General features: G+C 35.8%; 3 protein-coding genes across 3 annotated transcripts; all 3 read right to left on the bottom strand.

Annotated features, from left to right (window-relative positions):
• Positions 1-133: 133 nt before the first annotated feature.
• Positions 134-974, bottom strand: LOC121249248 (uncharacterized mitochondrial protein AtMg00810-like). The gene is made up of 2 exons (XM_041147963.1): positions 674-974; positions 134-309 (listed from the first exon to the last, which is right to left on the bottom strand). The coding sequence occupies exons 1-2, from the start codon at positions 972-974 to the stop codon at positions 134-136; spliced, it is 477 nt and encodes a 158-aa protein (XP_041003897.1).
• Positions 975-1,429: 455 nt separating this feature from the next.
• On the bottom strand, positions 1,430-4,117 carry LOC121249249 (serine carboxypeptidase-like 45). Its single transcript, XM_041147964.1, has 7 exons — positions 3,904-4,117; positions 3,416-3,517; positions 3,051-3,146; positions 2,625-2,717; positions 2,113-2,183; positions 1,669-2,016; positions 1,430-1,576 (listed from the first exon to the last, which is right to left on the bottom strand). Exons 1-7 carry the CDS (start codon positions 4,115-4,117, stop codon positions 1,445-1,447), a joined length of 1,056 nt encoding a protein of 351 aa, XP_041003898.1. The 3' UTR covers positions 1,430-1,444.
• A 662-nt stretch (positions 4,118-4,779) lies between these two features.
• LOC121249813 (serine carboxypeptidase-like 45) lies at positions 4,780-9,297 on the bottom strand. The gene is made up of 10 exons (XM_041148617.1): positions 8,769-9,297; positions 8,453-8,554; positions 8,077-8,172; positions 7,651-7,743; positions 6,312-6,382; positions 5,867-6,214; positions 5,647-5,774; positions 5,444-5,536; positions 5,213-5,330; positions 4,780-5,107 (listed from the first exon to the last, which is right to left on the bottom strand). Exons 1-10 carry the CDS (start codon positions 9,019-9,021, stop codon positions 4,958-4,960), a joined length of 1,452 nt encoding a protein of 483 aa, XP_041004551.1. The 5' UTR covers positions 9,022-9,297; the 3' UTR covers positions 4,780-4,957.
• Between the last annotated feature and the right edge of the window lie 3,419 nt (positions 9,298-12,716).

Below are 12,716 nucleotides of genomic sequence, written 5' to 3' on the forward strand. Positions count from 1 at the left end.
CTTGTTCACGTACAAAATGATAGTTCAGCTCTATATGTTTGGTACAGGCATCTAAAACTGAATTAGCTGTCAAATAGGTGGCGCCAATATTATCACACCAGAGAATAGGAGAATGGGGCTTAGAGATGCCAAGCTAATGGCAAAGAGATTGTAACCATATGAGCTCAGCTGTAGTATTTGTAATGGCTCGATACTCAACTTCTGTACTAGATCGTGCCACCGTGGTTTGTTTCTTGAAACTCCAAATCACAATATTATGACCAAAAAAGATGCAATAGCCATTGGTTGATCGCCGATCTTCAAGGGAACCTGCCCAACCCATAATCGAATAGGCTATAAGTTGTGAGGTATGACTTGGTCAGATAAGGATGCCATGATCAACTGTTTGTTTCAGATAACGCAATATACGTTTTACTGCTGTCCAATGAACTGTCGTTGATCGATACATAAATTGACAGACTCAGTTGACGGCAAATGAAATGTCGGCTCTTGTTAACAATAGATACTAAAGTGCTCCAACTGTGCTTCTGTACAGTGTTTCATCTTCAATGGTATCTCATTAAATATGGTCAGATTATAGCAGTGGACATTGGAGAGACAACTGGTTTAGCATGAGTCATGTTTATATGGTGCATGAGATTTATAATATATTTGTATTGAGAGAGGAAGAGACCTTCGGGTACACGGTGAGCCTTAACACTAAGAAAATAATGAAGATTTCCAAGATCTTTGAGAGCAAATTCCATGCCAAGAGACCGAATGACTGAGGACACTGTAAGTGGAGAAGAGTCGGTGATTAATATGTCGTCCACATAGACCAGAATGTAGATCATTATTTGAGCATTCTGATAAACAAAAAGTGAAGCATTTGACTTTGCATTGATAAAATCGAGAGATAGAAGCTTATCACTAAGGCGTGAATACAAGCCCTGGGTGCCTGTTTTAGTCCAGGACCTTATAAAGCCTACAGACATGATCGGGAAATTGAGAATATATAAAGCCAAGAGGTTGTTGCATATATACCTCCTCATTAAGAAATCCATGGAGGAAGGCGTTGGTGATGTCAAGCTGTTTGATGCACCATTGTTAACTCACGGCATGAGACAACACTAGGCATATAGTAGTGGGTTTGACCACGAGACTAAATGTGTCTTGAAAATCTAGTCCTTCTAGATAGGCTTTATATCGATCAATTGTGCCGTCCGGCTTCCTTTTGATTTTATAGACGCGGCGACATCCCACCACATTCATGTTGTTGTGTGGTTTAACAAGTGACAAAGTGCCGTTTTTAAGCAATGCATTGAACTCGGTATTCATGGCCTGCCGCCACTCTACATGTTTAGAAGCATGAGTAAGGAGGTTGGTTCAACCTAATTTTCAAGAACTGATTGCAATAACCCATTTCATGCATGTTATAATTAATTACTAACAGATGTGCAAGTTATTACTTGCTGCATAAAACCCATTTTGGGACTCCAACGAGCCGGGCATGGAGAGCCTGCTGCACATCTTTCCTGTTCAAATACTTGTCTGTATTTTCTTGAGCACAGACATCTTCCTTGCTCTGCCTAAGTGGCTGTAATTAGCAGAGGGAGAAATGAAAAGACTGTTTGGAATCGAAACAAGATCATATAAAAATGCAATCTTTTGGGGAACTAATTCATTCACCTGTTGACTGGAAGCATCTGAGAGTGAATGAAAAGATGACAAAGTCTCCAATCTATATTTTAGAGGGTGATACAGGGTCTCCACATGAGATTGACCAGATGACTGTACACAAACATCACCAATGACATAGTATCGATCGATTGACGGAGAAAGTTCTCTGAAAAGTTGGGTAAATACAGCAGTACAGGCGGGAGAAAGAAAGCCATTTATGGCCTCTCGCATTATCTGAGAACTGTTGCAATGTTTATTGAGAAGGCTATAAACAGCATCAGATATCAAGCCATGAGACCAGTAATACACGTCCGGCGCATTGAAATCAGTGGCGAATTCCAGAAGAGGATTCCCTATCTACAGTAGTATTCGTTACAGATTAACAAAAAAATTTCTCATTGTGAAAACCAGAGAATTAATTCGAGAAGTCATATTTCCATCATGTCTACTCACAGCGATCCCCTTCAATTTGAACTTCACATTGGACTGAACAATGAGATGTGCAAGTTGTGGAACATAATGACCTATTACCAACAATAAGGCCATTGAATTAAGAGAAATATTTATGTAAACTCGCACATTTTTTTAAAAAAAAAAAGTAAATAAATTTGATATTCATATAAAAAGAATTTTTTTAATAATGGATTTTTCTTTTTTTTTTCTTTTTTTTTTTTCCGGAGGAAATGGCCGGGCTTCCACACCTTCATCTAACATTAATGGTTAATTAATCTCTCTCTTACACACAGGCTTTTTAAAAGAGAATTATTTCACTTTCGAAAACTAGGCATAGCGTGCCAACCCATTCATCATATCGTATTGAATGATCCACATCTTATGTACGACGTGCTCTCGATCTTACTTTTCTCATAGCAATTAATGCCCGCACGCACATGAACAATCATGCCGATGATAATGGATGGTCTTCATTAAATGGGACAAACAAAAAATAAAGGGAAGAAATTTACCGCCATAGCTCTCTCCTGCGATAAAAAAATCTCTGTTTTGGTATTCTGGAAACTTGGCAAACCAGAGTTTCAGGAACAAGAGACTGTCTTGTGCTGAAGAAAAGCAGACCCAAGTGTCAGTTTCGAAATGTCTATGCATGTCTAAGCTTGTTATTTGAAAAACATCCTCTCGTAGCTGTAATTCTCGTGTAAAATATTCTAAATGTGAAAGGAAAATCCTAGTTTTGTGTATCTTTATTATTATCAAATCAAAGCTATTATGTCTGTATTCTGTTTTTGATAGATAATCTGTAAACATCAGAAACTGAAAGTATATGCATGTAAACTGTATTATTCGACATGAATAATCATCGAATAATGTCAGAACCAGACACTCAAAACAAACTCAGTAGCTAGAGATTTATTAGATGATGAAAGAACATAAACCTGTAATCTCATCGTCCACATAGCTGTAAAATGATTTATTAGATGAGTAAGAAAAACAAACTCCAGCTGGAGACTCCAGGTACAGCATATTTGCTTCTGTTAAACAAATAGGATGTACATAAAAAGTGAGTAATCCTTTTATTTAGAATAAATAAACTCAACCAATTAGAGTAAATCATGAAACTATTTTCACGTGCTAAAAAGGACTGATGTGGATAAGACTTCGACTTATCCTCATTGAGTCATTGCTTTGTCTAATCTGGTGAGATTTTCTTGGCAGACATGCTGTGGTTCCCGCACAAAGACGGGGGAAAAAAGAATGAAATTAAGCAAGAAAGAAGGAAAGAAATGGCCATTGTAAAGACCTTTATTCCAACTATACTCGTTCTTGACAAGATTATTTCCACTTGGTCTAAAGGGTCCGTGCTCAGTAAAAGCTCCATCTCCAATAGATGAACAATCAGGCCGTACGAAAGAGAGAAAAAAACAAACTCATTCACAGACCAAAGGGAGTGTATCTAATATAAGTAATTTTATGTACAATTATAAAGTATGTAAATGTCGCGTAATTATTTTGAAAGAGAGTTAAGTCCGCTATTAAAAAATTAATCTTTTTTATGTAGGTTTCAAATTTTATTCACTTTTTTTAAAGTAATTACGCGACGATTACATAATTTACGGTTACAAATATATTTTCTAATATAATATATATTTCTAATTTCATAAAACTCAGAAAGATCAAATTTTTGTATCAAAACATTTAGGAAATGAAAAACAACTTATAGAGAGAGAGAAAGAGGTTCTGTCAATGAGCTGGGCCAAGGTGATGAAAGTTAAAAAGAATCTAGGCTACCTCCATTTAGCCAGAGAACAAGAGGCTTTGAAGCAGGGTTTCCTTCAGCTTCAACAAAGTAGTAAAAAAGAGCTCTCTGTTTCTGTTCATCAATGGTGATGAAGCCAGCAAATTGTTGGAAACTTACCTGTGGCTGGCCAGGCAGACTTTTGATTTTGTGAGCTACGGGAAGAGATTCCACTGGAATGACCATGATCCATTGACCATGATCCATTGCTGAAACTTCATGATCATGGAGAGAGATGGAAGAGTGAGATCAGAATCTGAGCTCGCCCGATCTTTAATTTGGTTTGAAACAGAATTGCTATTCTTATGGAGCTGGGGGGTATTAAGGAAGATTGCCAAAATCAAGCACAAGTCAAACATCGAATCTAGCCTAAAATCAAGCTGTCAATAATTTCCTGATCTGTTGCAAATAAAAAATCATTGTATAGTCAATAGCCAAGATTTCTGTAATGTTTAAATGTCTTTGTAAATGCTGTATTTATTTCCTTAAATAGCTTTGTAAAGCTCCTGTATAAATAACGCATATTCATTAGTTAATTTTGAAAATACAAAGTTTTATTCCTAAGTATGAAGGAATATTGCAAAAATAAAGTAATTACGAATCCAACTTGGGCTATAAAAAAAATTATGAATGTCATTATCCTTTCATTTTTATAAGACTTCAACTGATAGTGGATTTGCGAATAAATGCTGCATCCATAGAAGAATTTCAAATTAATAGTAATGCAGTGATGCTACATGCACCAGTAGAATCTACCGATGGATGCTACCGACAAGGCCGAATAGTTTTTTTTATTTTTTTCTCTATTCATCTTTTTTATACATTTTTTTTAATACCATTCAACATCTAAAAACAAGTTCACAACATCATTAAAAACACTTTTTTAATCATTAAATAAAATATAATAATAATAAAAACCATCGCGGTGGACTAAGCATTTCTCAATAGTAATATTACATGCATCCGCCATATAACAAGAATGATCAGCTCTTATTAGAACTTAATATAAATATTAGTGAGAGTAAAGATGTCTCTATTAGTACTTGATCATGTTGCTGGCAGTGCTTTGCCTGCAATAAACCCCTTAAAGAGCGTTAATGATCTCTCTGGTTGAGAGGCAGGAGCTGTGTGAGAAGCTCCTCTTATGCTGGCAAAGGATAGCTCCATCTTTCCATATACCTGTGTCCAACCACCAACCTGCCATAATAATAAATCAGGAAATTATTATAAGAACACCATTCATTTGGCAACACTACTCTTTAGAAAGTTTGAATTTTGAGATATAGACATGAACACTTTCACCTGTTTTCCTTCAAACCAAGCTCTGTAAGGTACAGTTGTTTTCAGTCCCAACTCCATTGCCAATCCATGCACGAGTGTCCGAGTCCCGGTAAATGGGATAACTGAATCCTGATCTCCACTGTCAAATATTATCCAAATCACATCCATTATAGATAAGCGGGACAAGCATATGGAGTACGACAATAAGGAGCTCGAAATTCGATCGTTTAAGAACTTATTAAAGATCGATACCTGTAAACCAAAGCCCGGATGCCAGACCTGACAAGTGATCCTACGACAGGAATCGTAGGTATCTCTCGGTCTCTCGCATCATAGTTTGGAACCCTGAAATTAAAAAAAAAAAAAAGTAGAGCAGATCAGCATCTAAGAACTGGTTGCAATAACCCATTTCATGCATGTTATAATTAATTACCAACAGATGTGCATGTTATTACTTGCTGCATAAAACCCATTTTGGGACTCCAACGAGCCGGGCATGGAGAGCCTGCTGCACATCTTTCCTGTTCAAATACTTGGCTGTATTTTCTTGAGCGCAGACATCTTCCTTGCTCTGCCTAACTGGCTGTAATTAGCAGAGGGAGAAATGAAAAGACTGTTTGAAATCGAAACAAGATCATATAAAAATGCAAACTTTTGGGGAACTAATTCATTCACCTGTTGACTGGAAGCATCTGAGAGTGAATGAAAAGATGATAAAGTCTCAAATCTAGATTTTAGAGGGTGAGACAGAGTCTCCACTTGAGATTGACCAGGTGACTGCACACAAACATCACCAATGACATAGTATGGATCGATTGACCGAGAAAGTTCTCTTGAACGTTGGGTATATACAGCAGCACAGGCGGGAGAAAGAAAGCCATTTATGGCCTCTCGCATTATCTGAGAACTGTTGCAATATTTACTGAGAAGGCTATAAACAGCATCAGATATCAAGCCATGAGACCAGTAATATTCGTCTGGAGCATTGAAATCAGTGGCGAATTCCAGAAGAGGATTCCCTATCTGCGCAGTAGTGTTCGTTACAGATTAACAAAAATTTTCTCATTGTGAAAATCAGAGAATTAATTCGAGAAGTCATATTTCCATCATGTCTACTCACAGCGATCCCCTTCAATTTGAACTTCACATTGGACCGAACAATGAGATGTGCAAGTTGTGGAACATAATGACCTATTACCAACAACAAGGCCATTGAATTAAAAGAAATGATATTTATAATCATAAGAATTAAGAAAAATTTAAGATAGGTAAATCTCAATATTTTTTTAAAAATAAATAAATTTGATATCCATATAAAAAAATTATTTTTTTAAAAATATATTCTATTTTCTTTTCCAGAGTAAACGTTGGGACTTGCACATCTTTATCTGACATTAATGGTTAATTAATCTCTCTCTTACACACAGGCTTATCAAAAGAGAATTATTTCCTCTCTAACAAACGCTTGCCTTTTAGAAAGAGAAAGTCTCACTTCTCTTTATAAAACTCAATCATTTTGAGTGTTTTTGTAGGAGAGGAGGGTATGTTTATTGTATATGCTTTTATGGTAGTATTTTTTTTTCCTCCTCCCCTCCACCGTTTTGGGTTTGGTTAGATCAACGGCTCTCCGGCTACCACCTGTCAACACGTATCCCATCACGTAACACTACAGTCGCCGATCTACTGAAATGTCGTTGCGTGACCACCGCATGGCACTCACGTGCCGCCGCGCCCCACAGAGTTTGCTAGCTATACGCGCCACACCATCAAATTCCCCACCTCGAGATCTTTCAAATCTGCTCCACCTCACCTCTCAACCATCGGCGCATGGTCTCCACGCACCACCACAAAGGCGTGGGCCAGCCAGAAATTAATCCATCTGATGCCGGTCTTGAAAAAGGGACTATTATGTTATCGCTTTCTCTAACCGATGATCTTTAAAAGGGACTAAGGATCTCTCTAAAAAATATATCAAGACAATAAACTGCAGTGCACCCACAGCTTACACCGCCTCCAGCGGTTGCTTGCTTAAAAACCATCTTTTAAGATGACGCCTTCTTTGTAGAGCATGAGTGAGGACCAAGAAATTGGTCCCAAAATCTATTTTAATTTTCTTTTTTCTAGCACTTTGGCACTATAATTATTGTATTGGGATGTTTGTTGGAAAGTCCCACATCCTTCTCATGTATAATCTTTTTATTTTTTAATAAGATTTGCTTGCTTAGAAAAAAAGAAAAAAAAAATTATTTCACTTTCGAAATCTAGGCACATTGTGGCAACCCAGTCATCATATCGTATTGAATGATCCATGTTAATTCTCAACATCTTATCTACGACGTGCATTCCATCGTACTTTTCTTACAGCAATTAATGCCCGCACGCACATGAACAATCATGCCGATGATAATGGATGGTCTTCATTAAATGGGACAAACAAAAAATAAAGGGAAGAAATTTACCGCCATAGCTCTCTCCTGCGATAAAAAAATCTCTGTTTTGGTATTCTGGAAACTTGGCAAACCAGAGTTTCAGGAACAAGAGACTGTCTTGTGCTGAAGAAAAGCAGACCCAAGTGTCAGTTTCGAAATGTCTATGCATGTCTAAGCTTGTTATTTGAAAAACATCCTCTCGTAGCTGTAATTCTCGTGTAAAATATTCTAAATGTGAAAGGATAATCCTAGTTTTGTGTATCTTTATTATTATCAAATCAAAGCTATTATGTCTGTATTCTGTTTTTGATAGATAATCTGTAAACATCAGAAACTGAAAGTATATGCATGTAAACTGTATTATTCGACATGAATAATCATCGAATAATGTTAGAACCAGACACTCAAAACAAATTCAGTAGCTAGAGATTTATTAGATGATGGAAGAACATAAACCTGTTATCTCATCGTCCACATAGCTGTAAAATGATTTATTAGATGAGTAAGAAAAACCAACTCCAGCTGGTGACTCCAGGTACAGCATATTTGCTTCTGTTAAACAAATAGGATGTACTTAAAAAGTGAGTAATTCTTTCATTTAGAATAAATAAATAAATAAACTCATCCAATTAGAGTAAAACATGAAACTATTTTCACGTTCTAAAAAGGACTGATGTGGATAAGACTTCGACTTATCCTCATTGAGTCATTGCTTTGTCTAATCTCATGAGATTTTCTTGGCAGACATGCTGTGGTTCCCGCACAAAGACAGAGGGGGAAAAAAGAAAGAAATTAAGCAAGAAAGAAGGAAAGAAATGGCCATTGTAAAGACCTTTATTCCAACTATACTCGTTCTTGACAAGATTATTTCCACTTGGTCTAAAGGGTCCGTGCTCAATAAAAGCTCCAGCTCCAATAGATGAACAACCAGGCCCTACGAAAGAGAGAGAGAGAAAAAAGCAAGCTCATTCACACACCGAAGGGAGTGTATCTAATCTAATATATATTTCTAATTTCATAAAACTCAGAAAGATCAGATTTTTGTTTCAAAACATTTTGGAAATGAAAAACAACTTAAAGAGAGAAAGAAAGAGGTTCTTTCAATGAGCTGGGCCCAGGTGATGAAAGTTAAAAAGAATGTAGGCTACCTCCATTTAGCCAGAGAACAAGAGGCTTTGAAGCAGGGTTTCCTTCAGCTTCAACAAAGTAGTAAAAAAGAGCTCTCTGTTGCTGTTCATCAATGGTGATGAAGCCAGCAAATTGTTGGAAACTGACCTGTGGCTGGCCAGGCAGACTTTTGATTTTGTGAGCTACGGGAAGAGACTCCACTGGAATGAGGGTTTGGAAGAACGACGTACAGATTACGCCCATGACCATCCATTGCTGAAACTTCATGGTCATGGAGAGAGATGGAAGAGTGAGATCAGATTCTGAGCTCGCCCGATCCTTAATTTGGCTTGAAACAGAATTGTTATTCTTATAGAGCTGGGGGGGCGATCGAGTGGTGTGTGCCTCGTGGGGAGAGGGAGAGTCGGAGACTGGAGATTGGTCCTCGTCCAAATGATTGATCGAGAGAAACCACGTATCGACAAAAGTCAGAATAGCTATCGTTGCATCCAACGCGGATTAGTCCGGCCAATATCGGTGACAGACTGTGTGCATCGTGATGATCGAAATAAAGCGCAAGTACTAAGCTTATCTCATTTAAAAGAAACAAAAATATATTTGTAAATCAAGCAGAAGTTTTCATTGATATAATTCTCAATCTCTAAAATGGAAGTCTGACTTCGAAACTTCTAAATGTATAAAAAAAAAAATATATATATATATATATATATATATCAAACTGACAAAGCACCCTTCAAACTGTTGATTGATGCATCAAGACTTGCTTTAAAAAGAACTTAGATTTTCCAAATTAAACATTATGGTTATATACAATATGGTTTTAAAAGTAATCAAATTAATTATTTGCTGTTTTTTTTAGAAATATATACATATATATATTACAAGGTTTTTTTAAAAAAATAAAAAATATTAAATTAAAAAACATAAAATTAACCTTTCAGCACGTAAATGGCAAATAAAGTAGTCATAATGGAAGAATCAAGCAAGTTTCTTTCTTTGTTTTTTTGTATGGAACCAATTAATAAGATGTGGATTGATTGTCACGTGTGTGCCACTAGTCTACAATTTCCATCTCTCTCTTCCTCATATCAAAAGACATTGTCTTGTCCAAAACATAAACGGCTCTGTGGGGATGCTTAAAGTAAAGATAAGGATTGCTTGGTAGGCTTCCCTTTTTACCTCTTTGGTATTTTCCTTTTTCTTTTGGGTTAAGTAGATATATGGGTATTTAAAATTATTATTTTGTAAAGAAGGCAGGCAAATGGGCTGCGAAATTTTAAAAAAAAAAAAATGTTATCTTTGAAAGAAAAAGACAAGTGGAACCGCACAATCGGTCAATTAATTGACCAATGATGAATACATGTTGTTATATATTTATAGCAACTAGTTCTCATTGTCATGTTGTAAAGTTTAGATTCTGAATGCGAAAGAATGAGAAAGAATAGGTGAGACCATAAGGTGCGGTTTGGATAATAAAATGAGACGAGATAGTTTTAAATAAAAGTTAAAAGTTAAAAATTAAATAAAATATTGTTAGAATATTTTTTTTAATTTTATTATTATTTTAATATTTAAAAAAAGTTAAATTATTTATTTTATTTTATATAAAAATTATAATAATGAGATAAGATAAATTGAGATTGTTTTATTTTTCAAACCTAGCCGCCTATGATGCAATGCGCACTAAAAAAATGTCTTCTTTTTTAGCTTTTTTGTGTTGGAAAATGATGTGGTCCGGACACATTGTTCTGACTTTTTTTTTTTTAATTTAATAATTCAAAAATTTTTTTTTGAATAATGTTGTAAATTTTTTAAAAAAACAATACATAAAAAAAAAAATACACTTCTCGAAACACATTTTCGGTGGTGGGCCTGGCTGATCCAATTTGGGTTTTGGATCCCAGCTGAGCTACAGTGAGTTTGACAGCCCCAAGAAGACCCAAATGCTGAGGTTAACGTCAAAGACGATATCTCCAAAAAAAAAACCGAAGAAGGTCCTGTTTCTTGTTTTCCAGACCATAACACCTCTCTAATTATGGTCATATTTAAATTTTGATTATTAGCTGCTTAGCAAATTGACATGATTTGGTGTTTACAAGGATGGTTAAGAGTACAACTCCTAACTAGTGCCTGCTCCATTATATATATAAATATATATATATATATATATAAATTTTAAATTTTAAAAATTTCATCCCTTGAACGTCAGGTATATCGTATAACATAGAACGTCAACATGACAAGTATCTTTCGCAATTACTAGTTGTTTCTTCTGCCAGATAAGATCACAACACTCCCATCAACCCAATGCCAAAATAATATTACCAAAAAAAAAAAAGGAATAACTTTCATGCACTTCTCTATTTTTGGATTCTATCTCAATATAGAACATGAGGGATCTCTTCTATCCACTAGCTCCTAAGTTTACTAGGTCCTAGCGTTTCTCGTTCAAATCCTTTCCAGCATAGATATTTACACCCATCAATGCCTATTGTGATGATAAACATTTATTTTGGTGCCAGGAAAACAATTAAAGATCACCCCCACTTCTCGCCCCAAAGTTCTTATGAAATACAAAAACAAATACAACAAAATGAATGAAGGAAAGGGAAAAAATAAGAGAATGAGCCGTCAACCACATTCTGAAATAAAGTTTTGGGTATTCTATGCTTAGCTGATCAAGAACTCAAACTAGAACTGAGATTCAGTTTGTCCCACTTGGCAAATGAGCATGAATGACCATGTCATGAAGCCTAGCAAAAGCATTGCAAGAATGTAGTGGAAGCAACTAATCTATTTAGATTATATAACCATACTGTAAAGCAGCATTGAGTATGAGGGTTAAAAAGCTCACAAATGTTAGAAATATCCATGCAGCTTTTATAGAAATTCCATGCAAATCAAGAATGGGAATGTGAACACAAATTCTTCTAGTCTGTCCCACACCTTGAGCACCATAGTTCGGTCTTGGAATCGCTTATTCATGCTATCTGCATTTAGGAAATAACAATTATATTGAATGCTAAAAAACCAAAGCAAATCAATGCATAAGATAAGGTTATACTCCCATTCAACAAACCAAATCTTTTGACATAAACAAGATCAAAATAATGAACTAGCACATGTGAATTAAACTCACCGACTTCACATTCTTTGCCAACTCCAAACTATCACTTCAAAACACATATAAAATCTTATAACTGCATACAATTTAGCATACAACATCCCAATCAGCCCGAGTACAATTTAGAAAACATACACAAACAATCCACACAAAAGGAATACTTTTTTGCACAATTCCTCAATTCAAATACAACTTAAGCCTACCATCCTTCCAAGACCTATTAAATGAAAAGCAAACATACCGACAATGCAAAACCCAAACTCCTAATTCCAAATACATTAGAGCAATATCAGGAGTTGAGTTTTTTGTACTCGTTAATTCCTCTGAGTTAGTAAATTAAGTAACTACAAAATGAACTCCAAACTAAAGCATCCACTTAATAAATCACAAATGTTATCCATAAATTAGGCATTGCAAACTTGTTACAAATCTGAAAATCAAATCTTATGCTGATCTATTCTAAATCCGAGCAAGCTCACTACGATCCACATACAAATGACGTACCTTCGACACCACTTTGAATGTGTCAAGCAAAGGCTTCAAGGTCTCTCTTGCAAATGTGGCCTTCGACATCTGATTCAACTCATTTTTGAGAGGCAAGAGCGAGCAATCCACGAAACCCCTTTGTGGTCGATCTTTTCTTGGAGCTTGACCAGTGGAGCCCACATCTGCACCACTGAATTAAACCTTCCTTGTTGTGTTTGGCTACAGAGAAAATTGACTTCCTCTTTGAATATAGGGAGAAAAATGAAATTAAAATTTGTACATTTGAATGTAATTGAATTAAGGGCAAGAAGTAGTGTGCAAAACCTCGGTAAGAAAATATTGGTACGCAATAAAGTTT

The sequence above is a fragment of the Juglans microcarpa x Juglans regia genome, chromosome 2D (assembly GCF_004785595.1).
Source record: "Juglans microcarpa x Juglans regia isolate MS1-56 chromosome 2D, Jm3101_v1.0, whole genome shotgun sequence".
Taxonomy (NCBI): Eukaryota; Viridiplantae; Streptophyta; class Magnoliopsida; order Fagales; family Juglandaceae; genus Juglans; species Juglans microcarpa x Juglans regia.

Coding starts and splice junctions, on each gene's coding strand:
- LOC121249813 (XM_041148617.1), bottom strand. CDS start 9,021: ATGACCATGAAGTTTCAGCAATGGATGGTCATGGGCGTAATCTGTACG. Junction 8,173..8,452: donor CGAGTATAGTTGGAATAAAG/GTCTTTACAATG, acceptor TTTGTTTAACAG/AAGCAAATATGCTGTACCTG. Junction 5,331..5,443: donor ATCCGGGCTTTGGTTTACAG/GTATCGATCTTT, acceptor AATATTTGACAG/TGGAGATCAGGATTCAGTTA.
- LOC121249248 (XM_041147963.1), bottom strand. CDS start 974: ATGTCTGTAGGCTTTATAAGGTCCTGGACTAAAACAGGCACCCAGGGC. Junction 310..673: donor GGCTCACCGTGTACCCGAAG/GTCTCTTCCTCT, acceptor TGGGTTGGGCAG/GTTCCCTTGAAGATCGGCGA.
- LOC121249249 (XM_041147964.1), bottom strand. CDS start 4,117: ATGGATCATGGTCAATGGATCATGGTCATTCCAGTGGAATCTCTTCCC. Junction 2,184..2,624: donor CGCAGGAGAGAGCTATGGCG/GTAAATTTCTTC, acceptor TGTTGGTAATAG/GTCATTATGTTCCACAACTT. Junction 1,577..1,668: donor CAGATGCTTCCAGTCAACAG/GTGAATGAATTA, acceptor TGCTAATTACAG/CCACTTAGGCAGAGCAAGGA.